Below are 22,406 nucleotides of genomic sequence, written 5' to 3'. Positions count from 1 at the left end.
CGATGTAGTTTCTAAAAAAAAATATTATATTTTAACTATCAAACACAATCAAATTTTGTTAATTTCTTATTTAAAAATTCTAATTCTAGTTTAATAATCCAACATTAACAGTTATATACTTGTACTACATACATGAAATGCTCAATTAAACAATCAATAATAATATTTTAGTAATTGTTCTTTCATTTGTAAAAATATTTTAAGTCCTCAAGAAAATGAGGTGAGTTAGAAATATAAAATAAATATTGTCTTACTTGGTCAGTTCTCGTGTCGTGAGCGGACCGGTGAGACCGGACCGAGACCGGGACCGGCTCAGCTGGGCTCTTCGTTCAGCTGTGGACGTACATATCACAATTTTAATAGAAACATATTTTTATTTTTCAATTATTACAGAAATCTATTGTTATAATAACGAACAACATCAAAAGCTAAGTAGTAAGTGTATTTTTATTATAAAGCAAAAAAAATTAGAACAAAATGAACTGATACACTGAGATTGTTTTTCTGATCACATTTAAAGAAATTCAGACAATTAACTTTATCTGATATAAACATGCTTACTAACTACATATCGCGAAAGCAAATAAAATTAACTGTAAATAAACTTTTTAATATTAAAAGCAAATTCGGATATCTTATGTGTTTAAATTATATTAAATTTAATTATCTTCTCACTAATGAAATAAGTCAGAGAACCATTAAAGGAATTATATTTCGAAATTAAATCTTACAGGCGTAATGAACTATTCATTTAGATCTAAATATAGATCTGTACTTGCGTCATAATAATTTTTAAAGTCCATTCATTGTTAAAGTTGACGTATAAGTAATGAGTTGACGATTAAAGTTAAAAGTTAACATGTAAAGCTTTAACAACAACATTTTCACTTCAAAATCACTTGTCTGTATGTCTCCAGTTTGGGAGAAGAAGAGCGCCGGATACGCCGCGAACGTCCGCAACGCATCGACGAAGCCGATTCTGTACGAATTGTTATATAACACATCACCTAGATCGCAGATTTATCTTAAATTTTATCATTAATATTACAAATACAGACTACGTAATGTGGTTTTTATTTCATATATGTTTATATAATTAAAACACGGATATTTTAAATAAAAATCATTTTAATAAAGGTGCGTATTAAAAGGCAATTATGTGTATTTGTATCAAATATTTTTTTCTACAAATAATTTAAAAACAAAAATATAAATATGGACATTAATGAAAATATTTATAAAATAGGTATTAATTCAGCTGTGAAAGTACGCGCAAAAAAAATTGATATGGCCTTAACAAGTGTATACCTGCAATACGGTGCAAAATCGCTTGCACCAAACTTTCCTCTTCGCATCCATCGTCTAGTTGTGTGCGTGCAAAATTACGTTATAATATGTAAAGAAGTGTACCTTATCGTATTAGGCAAGTAAACCGGTACACAAAATAACAAATTGATGATATACTAACAAAGCAAAAATATCCCCTATTATTTTAAGATTACTTTCATTTCTTATTTATTAAGAATCAAATAAATTTGTAAAATAGAAAATATATATTTGTATTCTCTCATAATGTCTACTTTTAAAAATATAACGTAAATTGAATAATTTTACTGTAAACGAACTGTCCGTATAGCGCACAAGTGTTTGAATAAAATATTACAATGGGTTTATTATATCTGTAATTTTCGTTTTTTCTTTAATAATATAGTAAATATTGTAATAAAATTTTGGTAAATTATTATTAATAGTTGATATGCTACTTCTGTAATAAACATCAAAATATTAAATCATGAAATCCTTACCTCCTGCTACTCTAGGATTCGCTTTTTTCCTAGGCCGCTCTCTGCTAAATGCAGATCCACTTTGAAGGGCTTCCATTAAACTGAAATATGTATAAATTAAACTATTAATATTTTATAAGTAAGTTGTTTTATTAACGAGTTTTTATTAGATTTAAGTATAAATAGAAAGGAATAAAACTTTTAAAATCAAATAACAAAGATTTTTTACAAACTGAATGTAAATGCGCTAATGCTGAAATAAAATGTCTTAGTTTTTGCGCTAAAATTGTAGCAAAATACAAAACATTTATTCTTATTATATCCATATAGGATACTTTATAGTGATCATTGGTGTATGTCGATAGAACAATAATAGAATAGTCCAATTTGATACACTATCAAATTAGGTTCATTTATAATGGCATCTCACAACTTAACAATTCGAAGAATAAAATTATGGCAATTAACATATTTAATGTTTCTCTATTATGATCGTGTTTCGCATTAAAGTGTGATTTTTTATAATCAATATCAAAGGTTACCAAAATATTTCAGGTGGACCTTCAGGAGATCAGAAATCGTCGAGAGACCAAATCGAAGTAACTAAAAAGATGTTCACAATTCGAAAGTGAGGGTCCAAGAAAATTTATTTGCTTTCGATAGTGAAGAACTAAAATGTTGACTTGACTTCACCCACTAACGTAGACAGACAACTTGGATAGAATAACTTGAATTGTCCAATTATACTTTTTGAACATCCATTCGCGGTTAAAAAAATTTCAATTTTTCGTAGTTAGATCTTATCTTCACATTATTTGTCGAGTTTTCGGAATATGGTAGAAATCTAGCTAATCAGAAACAGCTAAATTTGAAAGTGGTTTATGAAAAAAAAAACGGGGAACCTCTTCGTCTATATCAAAACTAGAATTTTTTAAAATAAGCATAGCTAAAAAGAAGTATTAATGTTCCAATACGACTTATATCACGTCGCCGTGTTATTGACATTAAAAGGTTGTTATAGCGTACGCACCTATCCATGACGCCGTCTTGAGCGCGCTCCATGTCAACAAACTGCTTGTAGCGATGCTGACGATCGCGGCGCTCTCGTTCGGCAGCAGCGCGGGCCTCCCGCGCCCTCCGTGCCCTCTCCTCGGTCTCCCTCGCGACGACATTCTCTTGATGCGCCGCCTAACAAAATATAGGTTATATACCAATAGCCGCTGGGTCCTTAACCTTCTGGAGTATAATAGTGATGTCGTAGAAATGGAGAGAGAGAAAGCGAGGCTCTACTTAGAGGAAATTTTTGGCTGAAGTTTGCGCGAATTTAGATATCCAGGATAATTTGCATTAACTTGAAAAATACTCATTTGGTTTTTAAATAAAAAATAGTTGTAAGTCTCGTGGACAAAAAAGTGTAATTGACGATGACATGATTATATATCCACGAGACACGAGTACGTTCTTAATAGCAGTCGAATAATCTGATGCAAATTTACATTCAATCCGTTCGCGTTAAGAATGAGTCAAGTTCACAGTGATTTTTCCAAGGAATACTTTCGAACGCAACGGCCAAATGGCAACGACTTAATTGGTTTCGAGGCGTAGATATATAGGATAGATTCGATAGACAATAACGATTCATTGTTTTCTTAAAGCGAACGGTTTGTATTTTTGTGTGTTATTTATACATTGTGATATTGATGAGTTAAAATTAGATTAATTAACAAAAGGGACTATTTACGAAGACTACTTGGATACAGGCAGGTACAGTTAGCTGTTTAACTCTCACAAAGAAGTATTACAACTATTCGTAAGCCAACACTCAAACTTTAAGGAATTTTGTTGTATGTTTACAATGTCATAGGCAACCTTTCACTACAACGTAAACCTTAAGAAAATTAAGTGTGACATACTTCAGATTTTTAGTAACAGAATGTGCCGCTTTCCTCAAAATGTATTCCAGCAGTTTTTGAACAGTAACCTTTCTTGTTATTCAAAACACTTTTAATACTAGTTTGAGAAAATTCTAAAGCAAAATCATTAAAAAAAGCAATATTGTCAGTGTACAGAGTTTGATACATACGGTAAAGGAGTCCTTGAATGTCTTTATATCGGAGAAGAATTCTTCCAGGGTATACTTGTGCGGATCGAAGACGTAATACTCTGCGAGCTCGCCGTATAACGCCTCCATTTTGCGGAACATCGAATGCAAAAGATCACACTGCTCCCGTGCTTCTTTAGCAAATATCTGTTTTTACGTTAAGGAAATAAATATACTGATAATGTGTTTGTGCATAAAAACGGTCTGGTACCTTATTACTGCGACGCTTGTACTTATATAAGTTGGAGTAGATGCGATGTTGTTTTTTTATTTAATATTCTTTACTGTACACGCTAGGATACCTTTAAATAGTTTCATAATAATAAAGAAAAAAGCACAATGGGCGGTCTTATCACATAAGGCAATCTCTAACAGACTAAAGTCCAGAAAACGTAGACGTATGAATAATGGGTAGGTAACCTGTACAAAACACATACATATGAATATAGCATATATACTTATAACAGATAAGGTATAATACGTATTATAAACATAAAACAATAAATAAAAACATAAAAGTGACTTGGATCACACTTGCACGTCAGAAAGAAAAATAAATGAATTAACGGATAAATAATCATGTCTAGTAAATAGTTCTGCAAGTCTTATTAGATATTGTACGACAAAATTGTATGTATAGAAACATTTATAAATCTCTTACGATCTTTGCGCCAGGTCACTATGGAGCGACCGCCAAAGCGACCTTTCAATCCTGTAAAATAGTAATTGACCCCTAAACTTCGCTATCCACATATAAAAAGAGCTCTGGGCTAAGCGCCAGCCGCGCCCATCGACCAACAACCTACAAATTCTATTTGGACAGCAGCATAGTATATTCGTACAAGAAAACGTAACGTAACGTAAAAAATAGTAAATGTGTATAACTTGATAAATTAAACTATATTTATCATAAAAAAAACACACCAGAGAGATTCATTAAAGCGATATAGCTATGCGTAATTTCCTAATCTTGCCAATGAATTTTATTATAAAAGAACAAATACGAGATGAAAATGGCTGCTATTAGATAAATTTCTTGTCAAGTTCTCAACGAAACCCCCATTCTGTAGCTGGAAATAATATAAGGACATAATTGATATTAATATTGTATATGTGTATATATTTAAATGTATGTTATATAAACGTCTCGACTTTTCAAAAGAACTTAAAAAAAACTTATTCAAAAAATATCAATATTTGTTTCATTGTTTACTTTGTACAATGCTACAGTATTTGTGTAAAAGGATACGTTCATAGTGTCATGGAACATGTCGTCGGGAGACTGCGGAACACGTGAGTTGTTCAGATCCATCTCCAAAGCTTTTATGTCATTCTCCATCTTCTTCAGCGCTTTCTGCAGGTTCTCCATCGATACTCGCGCCGCCCTGTAAAGTCATCAAAGAATTAAACTGGGGAATAAGTAATTCTATTATATATACAGAAAAGAAATTTTTTATTGTATTATAATATATAGTCAGTTTAAAGGGTGACGGGTTAAACGTGTAAGAACTTTAAAGATTTTAGACATATTTCCGTTCGCACTGTAAAAAGTGTGCGCCCTGAAAAGTTTATATTTTCTATTGTCGCATTGACAAGCCAATAATTTCTGGCAGTGAAACGTCTGCAGGGACAGATAATAAATAATAAATGATTTTAGAATGTAACAACCCGAATTTCTAAAATGTTTTTACTATATTATCATCATGTTATTTATTTCTGAAACCTTCACTTTTTGGATACAATGTACCATACATTAAAAGACATTAAATAGGCTAAACATTCAGCCCTTTAAAGCTTTTCCGTTCGACTTGTATATCATAACCATTTCTGTATGCAATAATAATAGTAGTAAATGTAAAAAAAATAGTTATATGTTTAAATTTACTGTACAAAACATAAACAAGCTATCAAGAAAGATAACACTTTCAGAAGGCTCCATATTATTAGTAAATCCTATAAGCCCACTATGTATACTTATACAACAAACTCTTTGATGCCTCTCAATTATCAAGAAATAAATTTATCAAACAAAAATTATTAAAATAATACAGATTAGATATGAAGCTTTAGGAACTTTTTTTATCTATTAAAATAAATTAATGGTTGTGAAACTATAAAAAAAAAACACTAAGTTAGTTGAAGGTTCTTCTCTAGCCAAGATGCATGTAGAACACTGCATTCAACAAAGGATATTTTACATCTTAAATGATGATTATACATAGACAATCTGGTATAATGAGATTTTGTGCTTACTTAATGCAGAGGTTTAGGATAAGTTAAACCATCTTAAATCCTAAAGCTGTAAATTTGTATAGGCAAACAACACCAGATCATAATACAAAATGTAATTAATGAGTACAGTAGTACATTTCAGAAATATTAGTCAAAAAAATAGGCAGGTATTTGTACAATAACTAATCACTAACCTGTCAACGTGTGGCATTTCTTCTGCGAAATTTAAAACATCCGGGAATTTGCTTTCAATAGTTTCAACTAAATAATGTAGAAGAGTCTGCTTGTTCTCTAAATCTTTTGTCGCAGTTAACTGTAATTAAATAAGATTTTTATTTTATTTAGTTATAATTTTATTAACTACTTGATTTATGCACGAAGAATGTATAACAAAAGATACTCGCTATGAATTAATATACTTTCACAGTTATAAATCACATATGTTAATTGAACGCTCACTTGAATCGTTGCGCCGATATATACAGGATGATTGATTAAAGGTGTAAAAGATTAACCTTTAGCTTTGTTTTAATATAAAATGATAGAATATATATATATATTCACCCATGTTAAGCTTTCATATTAATAACCAATCTATCCTTAATTCATATAAAGAATATAAGAAAGAATAAGTAAGGATAGACACAAAAATTCAAGCTTTATAAAAAAGATGCTAAATAATTTTGGGAACATTTATATTCTAATAAATAACGCGTGAATAGCAGCCCTGCTATTGGAATGAAATAAATTGTAAACTTAAGATTTATTTATTATATTTTTAATGATATTCATAACAAATTTTAAAATGTTTGTAAAATATACGTTATTGAGCAAATTTTTATTGTAATTTGAACATACTACGATCTGTTTCCACTAAAGGATATTGACCGGCATATGTAATGTTGTACCTATTATATTGAATGTGTATTTGCAGTACATCTTGTGAAAATGTAAACAGATTAATCGATAGTCATATATGCAAACCTTGGTAAGGAAGCTTATTTCGAAACCGTAAGCGCCTGCGTTATTTGAGCCCGTGTTCATGTAGTTGCCCAGCAACAGTAACAGTTCTAATATCTTGGCGAACTTAGCACTCGACTTGACCTCTTCGCAAGCAGCCGTCCCCGACACAATATCCTGAAAATTTTGATTAGATACATAAGATCTAAATATATAGAACGGAATCGTACATATGCTTATGTGAAGTACATAAAATACTAGCCCCAACTCTCTTTACGAGGAAGGTCGTAAAATCCGTTCTTAACTAGCCTCTAATCGATATAAGTAATTTCATGTATCTATTTACATACATATAAATGAATATAGATAAATATGTAAACCAATACATACGACAGTTTTGCACCACACTAAAATTACACACTTACTGGCTTAACTTCTGAAATAATCTCAGCATAATGCTCTCTAAAAGCTAAACTCCTGAGCCTGGGCACCAGACGCTTGATGTCTGCCACCGTCGCCGCAAACTGCTCGGCTTCCGTTAACTCCTCACTCTTGCATTTCAACTCCGAAAGCTTCTTCAGCTGATCCGCCGGAGGCAGGTACTGAAATTAATCATACATTTAATTTCGTCTTTTTTAAGGTTCACCCACCTGATTGTTAATATAGCTTAATCAAGGTCGAATACCTCACGAAAAATAATTTTGACAATATTTATCCATAATAAGCAATCTTATTGTTAAAAACTAATAATAAATATAGTGAAAAAAAAACTATCATTTAAAAATAAATAATAGTTTTTCCTGATTGATAATATATTTTCTAAACAAAAGAAAATGTTTAGAAAATATGCTATCAATCCATATATCCTGTCTCATGTGGAATATTAAAAAAAACACCTTCCTCGACTATAAGTTTCTCTGATAGATTTAAAATATAGCCCAGTTGGAAGAGGCCTCCTGCAGCCAGTATCTTCCGAACAGTAAGTTTGTCCTCCTAGTGGGTGGACAACCCACCCTGCACAAGTCGATATGTGATTGCCTTGCCTACTCCCACTTTAACCTACCACTCTGCTGGGCTATGTCAGTTGCCTTCTTTCATCTATGGATGACCTCATTTTCGGTTCAACAATATTCACATAAAACTGTTTTTAAAGTTGCCACTTGCCTCGAATTTGTGTTATTCGGTATATTTCAACGCCTATAATTTTTTTTCAATTTGATTATTACTATACTGTTCAATTAATGTGACACAACCACCGCGCCACGGCAAGCTCGCTGTTCCACGCTGAATAGGCCAGCTTTCCACTGATCATATGAATTCGACCTAATTAAAATATATATTTGTATTGTGTTCAATAAATATAATATTATTATTACCTGTATCAATAAATCAAGGACGTTCGCTGTGAGTACAGTGGTGTCGCATCGCAGCACGCATGTCCGTATGTGTTCGTATGAGAGATGCTTGAGCGAGCCGCCCAGAAGAATGGACAGATTTTGAGCCGCTTTACTGTCTAGCACCTTCAGATCCTTAACCTTTTTCAATGTGTGCACCCTGGAGGAAAATCAGTAAGGAGGTAAAGTAACAGGCATTGAAAATGCTTTAAAAAAACTCAAGCCTGTAATTACATTTCAATGAAACTAATTCATAACACATTGTTTTATTACAAAGTAATGAACGAATATTTATTAACGTATAACCCTAACAGACTTACTGTCAAAAGTTATTGGTTTATCACAGTCCAAAAAAATATTTTTTATTCGTATTTACCATTTATATCCTTAAAAATTTTTCCATTTTATTCTCCGCAAAAAAATTCTTATGCCTAAAAGTACGCAAAAAGTTAAGCGAACTGGTCGAGTAGTTCTCGACTTTTGTTTAAAGCAACACATTTGATAATTAAATTATATTTATTACATATAGATTATATCCAATAAATGACATATTTTTTCCTTTTTTGTAAATGTATTGCATACCCGAGTATAAAATTACATAATTTATAATTGGATGCACAATAATTTTATTACAAGCTTAATAAATGTGTCCAGAAAATTAAATAGACACACCGAGAGCCTTATAACAAAATTGCTTGATAGTTTCTTATCATTTCACCAGTAATAAAATACTTTTCAAACAACTTACTTGTCAACCGCATCTTCATTTCTCTTAGCGACAGGTTTACTTGAGAATTTTTGCGCTAAGCCAGAGAGGATGTCAGGTGATGCGAGTTTGTCTTCTTGCACCTGGAATCAAATACATACCGTTTTACAAATTTTAGTGATTTATTTATAGTTTATATGAAAGTAAAATAATTTATACTATAATTGCATTAAAAGGAAAATTTTTACATGACAATAATAAAATTCTAAACTAAAATAAATCATATACACCAGTCTTTTATAACTTTTAAATTGTAGAAAGTTATATATTGGAAATTCAAAAAAAAAATATTTGATTTTTACCACAATCAATAAGTAGTAAGTCCTGCTCTGTGATTAAAATAAAATTTAACTTTTATTGTTCTGTATTTCTTTTAGAATATTACATTCTATTGACACTTTATCAACTATCATTGCGCCTAAGTGTACACCCAAATTAAAACACTAAAGAAAAATATTAATTTCTTTATATTTATATAAACCAATTACCTTAACCCAGAAGGCTTTTTCTGACATCTTCTGTGGTATGATAGTTTTCCAATTCGCCCTTTTAAGTGGACCTTCCACTTCATATTTCTTTTTGGGTTTTAATCCGTAAGGAAGGATGTCAGGTTGAGGCTGAAATTAGATGATGAATATATGAACAAAGTTATAAATCCTTTGAGGAAACGGAAATTAATTTATACATTTTTAGATTTTTGTCTGTCCATTTGTTTATATATATTCTATATTCCGGCTAATTCCTGAAATGACTGGAACGATTTAGACGGGACTTATACCGGTAGGTAGATGAAATGGAATAAAGAGTAACTTAGGGTACTTTTAGTTAAAAAAAATTCATAAACGAAAAAAATAACAAAATAAACTAAATGATCATTTTGTTAAATTGCAAATGAATCACAGGCACAGCTAGTTTAAAATATTTGGATATTACTATTTTATTCGTAATTAGCCATTTTTATTAGGCTAAGGAGTGCATCCTTATAAAAATATCTTTATTAACTATACAAATTAAGCTCGATGCACAAATTTATTCCTTCTTCGACGAGGAGAATAAAAGATAATCGTAAGGTTTATACTACACATACACAGTGACTATTTACAAATTTTGACCAGAACACAATTAAAGTGACTATCTCTGCGAGCGTCCGAATTTTAATTCAAACGAGCCTTAATAATTTATATACTATAAAGGAGTCATAGCCCAAGAGGTCAGAAGTAAGGAGCGTTTTCACTAAAGCTTTACATTTTTTAAATCAATGGACGTTGTTTGTACAAATTATATCAACTAAAATTTCATTCTACCAATGGAACTAACCATCTTAGGCGCCATTGGTCCTCCAAAAGGCGGTGGCGGCGGCATTGGGCCTCCCATCATTGGCGGAGGTGGTGGGGGTCCTCCACATCCTGGTAGTGGAGGTGGTGGAGGAGGTCCACCCATACCCGGCAGTGGCGGCGGCGGTGGCGGACCACCCGGTCCTAAATGAACAATAAAGAATGACAATTATTATAGTTTGCTTAACCGCAAAATTCCTCATCACTATAATTTCAGCCGTAGGAAATCCTCTGCTGGATGAAGGCCTCCCTCACAGATTATCAATAGGAACAGTTGGAAGCGGTCATCCAGTGACTTCCGAGGACTTTAACAAGGTCTTATGTGATAGAACATCCCGGTACTATGATTGCTGGTCTATGGGACACTTCAGAACTTCAAGACCCCAGTCGCCATCTCTTTGGCGTGCTGTGTGGTATGCCAACATATGTTCAACTTGCCAATTCGCTGAGGTACAACTATTAATTGTAAACAACTTATTAATCTAAAGGTTGAGCAAATAATAAAAGACTAATTTTATCTACCTTGCAATAACTATTCCTAACGGAGATATGTTTACTGCTCTGTATAATCTAAATATTATATCTTTTTAAATACCTGACCCAAACTATTAAGCCCATTTCTCCTTACAACTTTTAACAAAAAAAAAATAAAAAGTATTACCTAATGATCTAGACATATACTCTTCATTTATATAATCTAGCATATATAGTGTATTTGGTATAATGTTATAACAGCCTTCATCTCTAACGGTGTTAAAAGCAACACTGACACAACTTAATACTTTAGCAAAATGCATGCTTCACAATGTTTCATGGATTTGTAGTTCAGATTTGATTTAGTTTTACTCAGAAATCTATAATTCGAATATGATAACCTCTCACTTTTTAAAAAAAAATATTTATGAACACTATAGGTTTTTAGATTAAGAGGCCGTTAAGTAATGTGACCCATCATATTGTTTATTACTCTTACAGCAGCTTTAGGAATAACTCAATTGATCAAGCTGAAAAAAACGATATGAACAATTTGTATTGAGAGGGTAATGCTAGTTCTTAGCTTAATTTATCATTAACACCACATCACATAAACGCCTACTGCAGCACAGCCTACTCCATAGTTCGCCATGATCACCGGTCTTACACATGCAACGACTTCTTGCGAACTTAACTACATCATCGGTTCACTTATTGGGAAGCATACCCACCCCGCGTCTATCAGCTCGTGACCACGAGGAAACATTTCGGTCCCTACGACCATCAGTTGCATGAACGATGCGATTCATTCAACTGCCACTTCAGACAATAAATTCTTCAAGACACATTGATGAATTCCTGATACGACGTCGCAGCGAAACATAACTTCATAATAAATAAGATGTTTGACCTTCTTATTCGTTTATATATGTAAATAAAACAAACCCGTTCAGGTCTACATTATTCGGAAGTCTATACTAATTTGGTTTGATTCAAACATGGACAATTTAGAATTCAGAACAATACGAAGATAACAAAAATGTAAGTCTTGCTTTGTTTCATTATTATTACTATTTTCATTACAATGTAAACATTTAAGAACATGCAATCATAAATAGTAACAAATATTTATTAACTATTTAGCCATGCAGTTATCAATTATTGGTGTAAGAAGAAACAATAAACATTCAATACAACCATGCAAGAGAAATAAATAAGAAATGTTATTGTACCCACCTTTGGGCATAGGCGGCGGCGGGGGTGGAGGCGGCCCACATCCTAAAACACCAGACAGAGACGGATATATTGCGAGCATGCAAGTGTAGAGAATTATGCATTTGTGAGTGACATGTTCATTCCAAAGCTAGTGCGGATTTAATATAATATCCTATGTAACATTTATTAGTATTTATCAGTATAAATAGTATATATTTATAATAGTATTTATCATCTATACTTTTGTACATTATATTTAATGTTATATGTAATTTTCGATCACATATAATCGTCTGCTTACTTGTTTTTTCTGCACAACTCTAGATTGACTGCTAGAGAATGCCTTCAAGTTATTAAGTCCGCCATTAATTAACGGTTAAAGTGAGTGAATAAATAATTTTTTGATTAATTTCTTTATGTTTCGAAGATAATTGTTTGAATTTTTAAACTAATCCCTCATACCTTCTACTTATTAAATTCATTCTTGTTTATATATAAAATAATTGCAAATTAGTTCAACTTCGTTATTAGAGAAAAGCAGTAATGTGAGAAGACAAAATTATTATAGTTTTGTAGGCATTATAAATAAAACAAAATTACCTCCAGGCATTGGCGGTGGCGGTGGAGGCGGCGGTCCACCCGGGCTTCCAATTACCTATAAAATATTAAAATATAAAACGTAAGCACAAGTATCTGCAGGCCAATAGGCAATTTTAACATTATAAGTACTAAGATACCACTGGCTCGAAACGCTGATGTTCTGAGAAGAGCCAGCCAGAACCTCGACTTTTAAACGAAGTTTAACAACGTTTTATGGATGTTATAGTAATAACTTTGTAAATATAATAATAATTCAAGCAATTCAATCTACTAAAAACTGTTGAAAACTATAATCAGATTTATTTGGTAACATACTTTTAATTTTGGATTTAAAGCTAGAAAATGGAAGATATATGATATATTGTGGTACTTAATACATAAGCATGCACTTAGACCTATGAAGGATTTGTTATCTTTTTGTAGAATTTAAATTTTGACACATTAATATTAAGTTAAAATATGTTAAATATAACTATACATCTGGGAATAACGGTTATAAATAAATAAATTAAAATTGAAATCAAATAAAAATTATCAACTTTATACCGATTACTTCAACATAAAAAAAAACAAAGAAAACTATAGCGAATAGTGCATGTAATGTCTACTTAAACAACGATATTGTAAAATCGATTTTCGAATTATAGACTGTATTTGTGTTTTGGTTATTAATAATCTAGTACCTTCGCTATAGCAGCAATATTTCCTTGCGAGACGCCGCCGGGTCCCGTGGGCGTGGAAGCCTGTTTGAGTCTGTCCTCCAAATGAGCGGCTCTCGCTTCCGCTTCCTGTCTCGCTGCGATGGCCGCTTCCAATTTTGATTTTAATTCGTCTATTTTGCGCTCCTCTTCTGCTCGAGATTTTTCTGTAAAATTCCATTATACGAATGTTATATTTATAATCATCGACATTTCATTACTACATATGTGTCTTCCCATTGATTAACGAAATCGTATGTTTACCACCACTATCACCGACTCCAAAAAGGATCAAGCGCCGCCTCCCAAGAGCAAGGAGACCGCCAACATGAGTCTCCACACGGACTAGACACACATAAGAGGGCTGCCAGAAAGAAGAAAATTTCAACAAGAGCTGCAAAAGCAGCTCCAAATTTTGGCAACAGATACGGAACGAGATCTGCTCCCCAATAACACCCAAAGGGAAGAAGAAATAGCATAGCGGAGTAAGCGCCACATCCAAGTGGCACACGAAAACGGGTAGAACTAATTGTAAAAAAATGTAATTATTAGCTAAACCAAATCAGAAGCTGTAACAGCCCCAAAATGCTAACAGCGTCGACTATAAGATACTAGAGAGCTTACATACCTATAAGTCCATCAATTAAAGGCTGTACGTCAATGTTAAATCGCTGCGTCGCCCGAAAATCTGGATCATATCCGTTTTTATGGAGAACTATTTGTGTTACGCATTCTTCTATGAGTTTGTAATAAGCTGGCCTGGAACATAAAAAGAAATCACGGTTTAATTAATCCACACAAATTCTGGTATTTAGTAAATATATGAATTGTAAAGCTAAGTGGTAACTTCCAGGGGCGGCTCTAGCTCGTGTGCAATGAAACGCCGGCGACCCCAAGGCCTCACCCTTGCCGTCTCAGGGAGCGCCACGGTGCCCGTGTGCATTACACACCCCCCTGCACTATAGGTTAAGCCACCCCTGGTAACTTCTTTATCATTTCAACCAACAATCATATTCATTTTCATTCAATTCCCTGGACATAGGCCTCTCTCATAGATTTTTAATAAAACCGGTTGAAAGAGGCTTGTAGCCAGTGTCTTCCGACGACTTTAACAAGAACAAGAACGGGATATCGGTATGTCTTGTGGAAAGACATTTTATGCTGAGCTAGCTAATCCATGCACTTCAATTCAAAACCTTAAAGCCCCAGTGACCATTTGTTGGTGCTATATGACCTAAATCTACTACAAATAAATAATAGTTATTCTAATTTAATAGCTTATTGTTATATAACAGGGGTAGCCAAACTCATTGACAGTATGTGTAATTTTTTTAAAATTTGTAATATTTCAAGTCTCAATTAACTACGTTTTAAATATGTAACATATGCTAAAAAATATTACAAAATTACAATTAATTGAAAATACGTGTGGTACAAATTAACATAATTAATTTAAATATTAAACACATTTATTTAATTTTCATAACAATTCTATAAAATTTGGTTGGGTACTTTCCAGTAATTATTTTAGACGCTGATTTATTAATAATACTGAGCAACACTTGATTTCCACTACAACGTATTTTTTTTTTAAAAAATAAATGAAAAGGTATCTCGAGTGTATTTATCGAGAGCCATGAATAATCTTTCAGAGCCGCGTGTTGCTCGCGATTGGAAGTTGGCCACCCCTGTCATATTGTGATAAAAATAACATTTACTTTTAAGAAATCCGCCGTCTTAGTTCATGAATGCATTATATAAACTGAAAAGCGAGAGAAGCTTACCTTATTAATTCATCGTCTCTAATAAATAAAAGATGCTGCAAGATTGACAACAAGTATGGCTCCGCAGGGGTATCCATGACCAAGTTCTTCACTAGTTCAAAACATTCGTTGGGGTCATTGAAATCAACTCTGTAAACAGAAGCACTTTTATCTGGAGGCTATTGAAATTGATTACTTTATAATGCTTATTTATTTAAAAATAAATGTATATACGTCAAAAGAATATTTTATATTATAATAAATTATATTTGTGGAACTATCTTTACAAGTTTAAATTATAATATTTATTCTGTCAAACCTGACGTCATCAAACTTAGCGAGGAATTCGTCTTGATCTGCCGAAGCATGGTTGTCGAATACATTCATTTGGATTTGTCTTGCTCCTTCAGCCGCAGCTCTGAGGTCGTCTGCAAAAATATATTAACATATAAAGATGTATATTTTCACACAATCACTATCCATCCATAAGACATCCATTATTGGACTTCATTCTGCCTAATAGTTTTGCAAAAGGACCAGTTGGAAGTATATATACAGAAGCATACAACAATAACTCATAACTATTTATATATATATGTATATTTTTAGGTTACCAAATTTGTGCTATCCTTTTGATTAGATATTTAGTATCCGTTTGTACATAAATAATATCTCAAGTTGTATATCTCTTATTGATATCTAAATATTCATGTTTTTAAAAATATATATATCTGTTTTGGACCGTAACTACTATGTGGCATAAAAATTGATTACACTATGCATATGATAAATAAATTAAAAATAAACTTTACCTATAAGGTCATAGAGTCCAGTTCTCATAAACTCGCTTCGCAAATGCATTCTAAACTCCAACTCTTCGGGTTCAGTGATTATGGCATTCATCAGTTGCATGCAACCATTCTGTAAGTTTAAATTTATAATGTGTTAATTACATAATACGCAATATATGTTTTTGTTGATTTAAATGAATAGAAATTAAAAATAGAGTAATTAAGGCAAAATCAATAAAGTACATATATTATTGTATTCAAAATTGTATAGGAAACATACATAAAGGAACATGAAAAAATTGTATAATTGACATAATAAAGCATGGTTTCTTGTCAGGTTCTTCTGCATAGAATCAACATTTCGAACCTGGCAGTAGTATAAGAACAAAATTGAGACCATTAAATACTCTATATGAATATATATTTTAATATACATTAGCATCAATGTTTTGACATTCCGGAGGGGCTTAACGAAGCCGAAGCCGAAAGAATATACATTTGTTTGTTTGTTTGTTAATTATTACTCTACCTTTAAGCTCTCTGGTGATTTACTATCGAGGCACTCTATGATTGGCAGCAAACGCGGCCGCCTGCTCGACTCGCCCGCCATTGTTATGGCCTCCAAAACTTTTTCGTGCCCATTGGGTATTAAACAAATGGCAGCCAGCACCTGAGATTCATTATTAAAAATGATATTAAAATAAAATACTCATTCAAATATAATATATAGTTATAAACAATTTATATTTCTTAAACATAAATTTCATTTTAAATGTTTGTATACTAAATAAAAATGGTTTTTAACCAATGTCTAGAATTAAAATTTGTAATCAGTAACCAGGCTGTCATGAAATATTTCTCAACCAAAGTACATAAAGTAACATTTCTTATATCAAAGAAAATTTAATTAAGCGATGGGGTTCTAGCCATAATTTAGAATTTCAAAATACTCTTTAGTATCACATTTGCGATCTCTGATTTGAGACATAGGAAATCACATTACCACAATATAGTAATAGTGTCAGTTACAATCTGGCCTTGAATTTGAAATTCAAAATTCTGTTGCAGCACCGCATTTGTAATCTCTACCTTGAGATATATGACGTTTCATTAGTATACCTATGGGATACTATCAGTTATGCACTAGCTTTTTTAATTTCAAAACCCTGTGCAGCAAAACATTTGCGATGTAAAGACTTATTTACTAACTCATAAACTAACACAACCTTTTAGATACGTTACAAGAGTAGTTAATTATATATATAGAGGTACATCATCATCATCATCATCATTAAGCCGTAAAATGTCCACAACTAAACATCGATTTCAAATAGGACCGGTTCAAAGCGGCCTCTGTGGTTTATAGAATATTTTACAGGGGTGATATTGTGATGCAAATATTGTAAAATTTTATTAGAAGAGCGATAGTCGTTTTAAACCAGCTCCTCTCAACGGATCTGCATTCTAAACTGGTGGTACCTTATTCATGAGCTGACTTTGACCTTTTTAATTTTAGTATATTTAATGATTATTCATTCTTCCAACGACTTTAACAAGGTCATTTGTCCACTTTGTGGGAGGACATCCTATGATATAGTTTCTTTCGTATTACTTAATTGTTTACGTGGATTGTTTTCAAACGTAAAATGTCATGGCTACCTTAGCGGCTTCGAGAGCACAATGAGGCTTGCGGGCGTCCAAGCTGCGCGCAAGCACAGGCAGAGCCTCCCGACACTCGAACACCGTGCGGATGCCCACAGTGTTGTTAAGGATCGCCGACAGGCAGCGGATGCATTCATACTGCACGCGGTCGTATCGAGCGTCACTGAAAACATGAAACACTCAAATAATATTTTCATGGTAGTGGAAATTCATCCTAAGCTATAAATATCAACCATAGATCGGTATTTTTTATGGTCGAATGAAAGTAACTTTTTATTGTTTATAAGCAAAGCATTTGAACTCTGATGCCTGATGCTAAGCGATGATAAGGTCTACAATGGTACATGCTTGCCTAGCGGATTATCAAGGTAACTTAGGAGTCAGCAGATAGCCGCTGAGGCCTTAACATTTTGGAATAAAGACCAGGGATTACAAGCTCAACATAGGACATTATTTTCGCAATTTTTAGAACACCTACCGAAATCATCTTTCCCTTTACTTACAACGGTGCTGTTGAGAAAAAGTTTTAACAATGAAAGAAATTTATGTGACAGGTCAAAGGGTCATAAAGTAAAAGATGAAACTTTACGATAGCTTAGATGAAGTTTCGATCAGGCAGTTCAAAAAAATATGAAGTGGTATTTCTTGTTGAATTACTCCTTTAAAAGCTAAATACATAAATCAGACAGTAATAAAAGGTTTCCTGAAATATGACCATATACGAGGTCCAGGAAAACTTTTAAAAAGTTATATTGAATACCCAAACCGACCAATAAGTTAGCTCATATAATTATAAAAAGTTATCTGCTCTTTTTAAATAACCAAGTTTCATTGTTTACCATATACTTTATTGTACAGATGATGACCGACTCAATTTATTTACATTAGAGTAAGACAACAATATATTATCTTGCTCATTACTCACCGATAAAATCCTCGGCCGCTGATAGCGTGAAAATTAACACGTGTTTGTATACTAAGTAATAAATATAGATGAATGCATATTACAGTGTTACTAAAGCCGTTGTATCGCGCCTTGGAAGACGAGAACTGGGGGTTGATGAAAAAAGAACATAGGCGCCACCCCTGAATGCGTGGACGAAGGACTAATGGAACGAAACTACTGACACTGCCGCCCCGCGCATTCGTAAGGTGCGGTACAGCGGTTTAGGTAGCACTATAAACTCATTTTTTGTAAGAAATTTGTTGACGAAATATGTCATTTTTAATACTAAATTAATATCCGCATGTATAATTAAATGTGAGGAAAATTACACTAATTAAGCGAAAGTAATCAATTTAGTTAAAAACAATAATAAATATTTTTGAAGATTTGATATCAGAGGATGTTGAGTATAATTCTTTAAAACAATTTAAAAATGAAACTAGGTGAAAAAGGAGTATGTAGTAAAATAAATTATAAAATGAGGAAAATAATTTTTTAACTCGTATGTTTCATAATTGCCTTTTTTACAGTTTTATTAATTTAATCAAAATTATTGTTTACAAAAATTTTATTTATTGAAGAATGGTTTAAAGAATATTGTACATAAGAAATTATATCGAAATTATAGAATTCCAAGTTATAAATTTATGAGTATACGTGAGAAGCCGAAGCAAGAAGAATTTATAATAAAATCTATCCTTTTTTAATTTAAACTGTTACGGTTATTTATTTTAACGTTTTATATACTTCGCTCAGTCATTATTGTAGTAATATTTTAAGAAATAATTAATAATCTAACCTAAACTTACTTAAGTTTAGACCCATATGAAAACCGTCCAATTAAGAAGAGGGCGTTTTTAACGGAAAATTATAAGGAAAAAGGCCACATGGAAACAGATAAAAGCCATCAACCAAGTTCTTGACACTATAAACATGTCTTTCAATCTAAAAGAAGAGCAGGATAACAAGAGAAATGATAAAAAAATACTTACTTTGTATAACATATATTCAGTGTAGTCAGTAGGCTTTCAATGCCTTTGGTCCCAAATTCCTGGATCCACGACAGAGGATTGTTGGTGAGCGCAATCCTGAGGTTCTCCAAGCACCCGTGCAGTTTGCCAACCGACAGCTCTGGTTGATTTAGATAAGCCACGTAATCTGATGGTTTCTCAAATTTTGAACGGCCTTCCTGAAAACGAGTGCAGAAGTTTTTAGGTAATTAAAAAGGTCCACGGTATAGGAGTTTTTATTCGTTAAATAAAAACGAATAAATGTCGTCTGGATATTAAACAGTACATTAGTTCTCATATAAAAGAGTCAAAAGTTAACAGAATATTTGCAGTACATGTCAAAGAAATGTAGACAATAAAAAAACTAACCTGAGCATTTACAAATTTGTAGGCAACCAGCATTTTCTTCTTTTGATCTCTTGAATATTTTCTCAACGGTTCTTTTTTTTCTTCGCTGATGTTCATATCGGTCTGTAAAATATACGCGAAAATGTAAATAGTTTGAAGTTATTTCATTATTTACCATGAAGATATAGATTTTTAATAAAAAGAACTAGATTCACATTTATTATTGATCACAGTTTAACCGAGTCCCAATTTTATTTATTTTTTTATGTATACTTTATTTTGTAGTGTGTGTAATCGACTAGTTTAATATTTTTGGTTGAAACCAAGAAGTCGTGTTAAGATATCATGAATGATATCCTAACACAACTTCTTTTCATTTTGACTGTCTTCAAATGTTTGACTTCTAAGAAAATATGATTTATTTTTATCTACGGTTTAAATAGCAAAACAAATATTTCCTTTTTTAAGTCCTTTCCATAAGGAATCGAACTCGCGTTCGTTTCGTAATCTGCATTTAACAACACATTTAACGATTTAAAAATGAATTATTGATTTATATAGCAGTTAAATATTATATTTAGTACATATTAAGTTAATATGTACAAAATATCAGACATGTGACCAACTGCTGACTTATATCATTACATTGAATAAACAGATTAATCCAAAATATTTTTTTTCGGTTTAGTCATATATTATATAGTCGCGACTCAAGTGCAATTTTACTTCCATTATCTTAGTTAACAATGTTACTTCTTAAATTTTGTAATTGATGTCGATTTAATTTCAATTATTTATATTGGCGATCCGTTAAAAAATTGTTACAATACTTTTTTTGCATTGTTCCCCGCACACCGCTACTTGTCATCACATATCGACTAAAAATAGAATAAGGCATAAGTTACTGTTTACCGACTCAGATATCAACATGCACCAGGCCGCGACATGAACATAAAGCGAGCCACATACTCTCGTTTTATTAGGTACTTCCATTATCATATTTTTACTAGGACAGTACAGGTCGTCTTCTCACCAGTAAGGTCAAAGATAGCCTTGTTAAGATCGTTGGAAGGCACTGTATGCCTCTTCCAACGGGTCTTATTGGAAATTATTGCCAGAGGTCTATGTTCAGCGATGGATGTACTACGGATGAAAAGTGCATTACCCAAACAACCGTCCGAAGCGGAAAACAATGTTACATTTATTACAGCAAAATCGGGAAAATAGATAACTGTGTAATTCGCGTTAGTAATTGAAGCTTAGTCAGTTATTGAAGATTTGGAGCTACCATATAGAAACGAAGAATGAACATTAAGAAAGGGAAATTTCCTCCTACGTAAAAAGAAGGAAATTTCACTGACCTTGAGATAAAACTGTAAGATGTAATGCGCTAGATGCAGCCCGCTTCCAATCAGTCTTATTATCAATCTATTGGCCTAAGTTCAGCAGTAGACGTACTTCGCTTAAAATTATGATGATGAACTATAAGAGTTTTTAAGCTGAACGGTCTTTTCGCCTATACTTCTCGTACCCGCGTAATCTGAAAACGCCACTTGGGCTGTAGAATAAGCCAGGTCAAAAAAATATATTAACTAGGCCATTACTTAAAGAAATCTACGAGGAAACTTAAGGTAACCGGTCCTGTCTTATCTCTGCAGGTTGGTTACTGCAACCAAGCGTCGTTGCGTTGCGTCGGGAAATGTAGCCGATGCCACTCACCAGCATCTCTTCGAAACGTCGCTGCAGCTGCGTGTCGTCGAGCGCGTCAATCTTGCTCGTGTACTCGGCGGCGGCGGACGGCTCGTCGTCCTCGGCGCGAGGCTCCGCCCCTCTCGGGACGGTCTCGTAGCCGCGCTCGATGCCGCCGCCCGCCTTCTTCGGCCTCCCGAACCATGTGTCCAGCTGTAAATTGAAAAATACTATATTTATAATATATTTTGAACTTTATTTAATGTAATAAAGTAACAAAGTCTCCAAAAAAGATCCGGCATTCCAGTATAAGGTGGACAAACAACCTATTTAAAGTCGCCGGACACATGGTGTTACATTACTGTGACCACCGATCTCTACTTTTTTACTATTTATTAACATAATATTACTATTAATTAGTAAAATATTAAGTAGTATTAACAAAGTACTTTCTATCCGTCCTTTTTTTTGAATGGCTCCCGTTATTGCGTACCTGTCGTACTCCCCTGATTTTAGGACATGGCATTTATAATTTCTTTTTTTTTTTAATTATTCTTCTCACATACTTTTTTATTTGTCATATGATCTAATTTTCCTCTTCTTCGAATTCCTCTATATCCGTAACTTTCTATATTAAAA

General features: G+C 32.8%; 1 protein-coding gene across 6 annotated transcripts in view; it reads right to left on the bottom strand.

The window, feature by feature from the left end:
* dia (diaphanous related formin 1) overlaps positions 1–22,406 on the bottom strand; it is a 60,827-nt gene that overhangs the window by 4,229 nt on the left and 34,192 nt on the right. For 4 of the 6 annotated variants that reach the window (XM_068766249.1, XM_068766248.1, XM_068766252.1 and 1 more), the window contains 24 exons: positions 21,798–21,980; positions 20,100–20,201; positions 19,713–19,909; positions 17,772–17,937; positions 16,642–16,782; positions 16,134–16,242; positions 15,641–15,749; positions 15,343–15,471; positions 14,187–14,317; positions 13,544–13,725; positions 12,861–12,915; positions 12,282–12,323; positions 10,555–10,715; positions 9,726–9,854; positions 9,220–9,320; positions 8,454–8,631; positions 7,503–7,679; positions 7,102–7,254; positions 6,312–6,430; positions 5,135–5,270; positions 3,868–4,032; positions 2,815–2,972; positions 1,806–1,885; positions 255–333 (listed from right to left, as the gene is read on the bottom strand). In XM_068766249.1, the coding sequence (XP_068622350.1) occupies positions 255–333; positions 1,806–1,885; positions 2,815–2,972; positions 3,868–4,032; positions 5,135–5,270; positions 6,312–6,430; positions 7,102–7,254; positions 7,503–7,679; positions 8,454–8,631; positions 9,220–9,320; positions 9,726–9,854; positions 10,555–10,715; positions 12,282–12,323; positions 12,861–12,915; positions 13,544–13,725; positions 14,187–14,317; positions 15,343–15,471; positions 15,641–15,749; positions 16,134–16,242; positions 16,642–16,782; positions 17,772–17,937; positions 19,713–19,909; positions 20,100–20,201; positions 21,798–21,980 (3,182 nt within the window). Of the gene's footprint in view, positions 1–254; positions 334–899; positions 980–1,805; positions 1,886–2,814; positions 2,973–3,867; positions 4,033–5,134; positions 5,271–6,311; positions 6,431–7,101; positions 7,255–7,502; positions 7,680–8,453; positions 8,632–9,219; positions 9,321–9,725; positions 9,855–10,554; positions 10,716–12,281; positions 12,324–12,860; positions 12,916–13,543; positions 13,726–14,186; positions 14,318–15,342; positions 15,472–15,640; positions 15,750–16,133; positions 16,243–16,641; positions 16,783–17,771; positions 17,938–19,712; positions 19,910–20,099; positions 20,202–21,797; positions 21,981–22,406 lie in introns of all 6 variants that reach the window. The other 2 variants (XR_011107545.1, XM_068766250.1) reach the window with 2 other exon arrangements.

This window comes from Battus philenor, unplaced genomic scaffold, assembly GCF_028537555.1.
Source record: "Battus philenor isolate CCGP_79_NKW_IND1 unplaced genomic scaffold, ilBatPhil1.0.hap1 SCAF_20, whole genome shotgun sequence".
In the NCBI taxonomy this organism is placed as follows: domain Eukaryota; kingdom Metazoa; phylum Arthropoda; class Insecta; order Lepidoptera; family Papilionidae; genus Battus; species Battus philenor.
The sequence above is the reverse complement of the archived record's forward strand: the minus strand, read 5'-3'. Positions and strand labels throughout refer to the sequence as shown.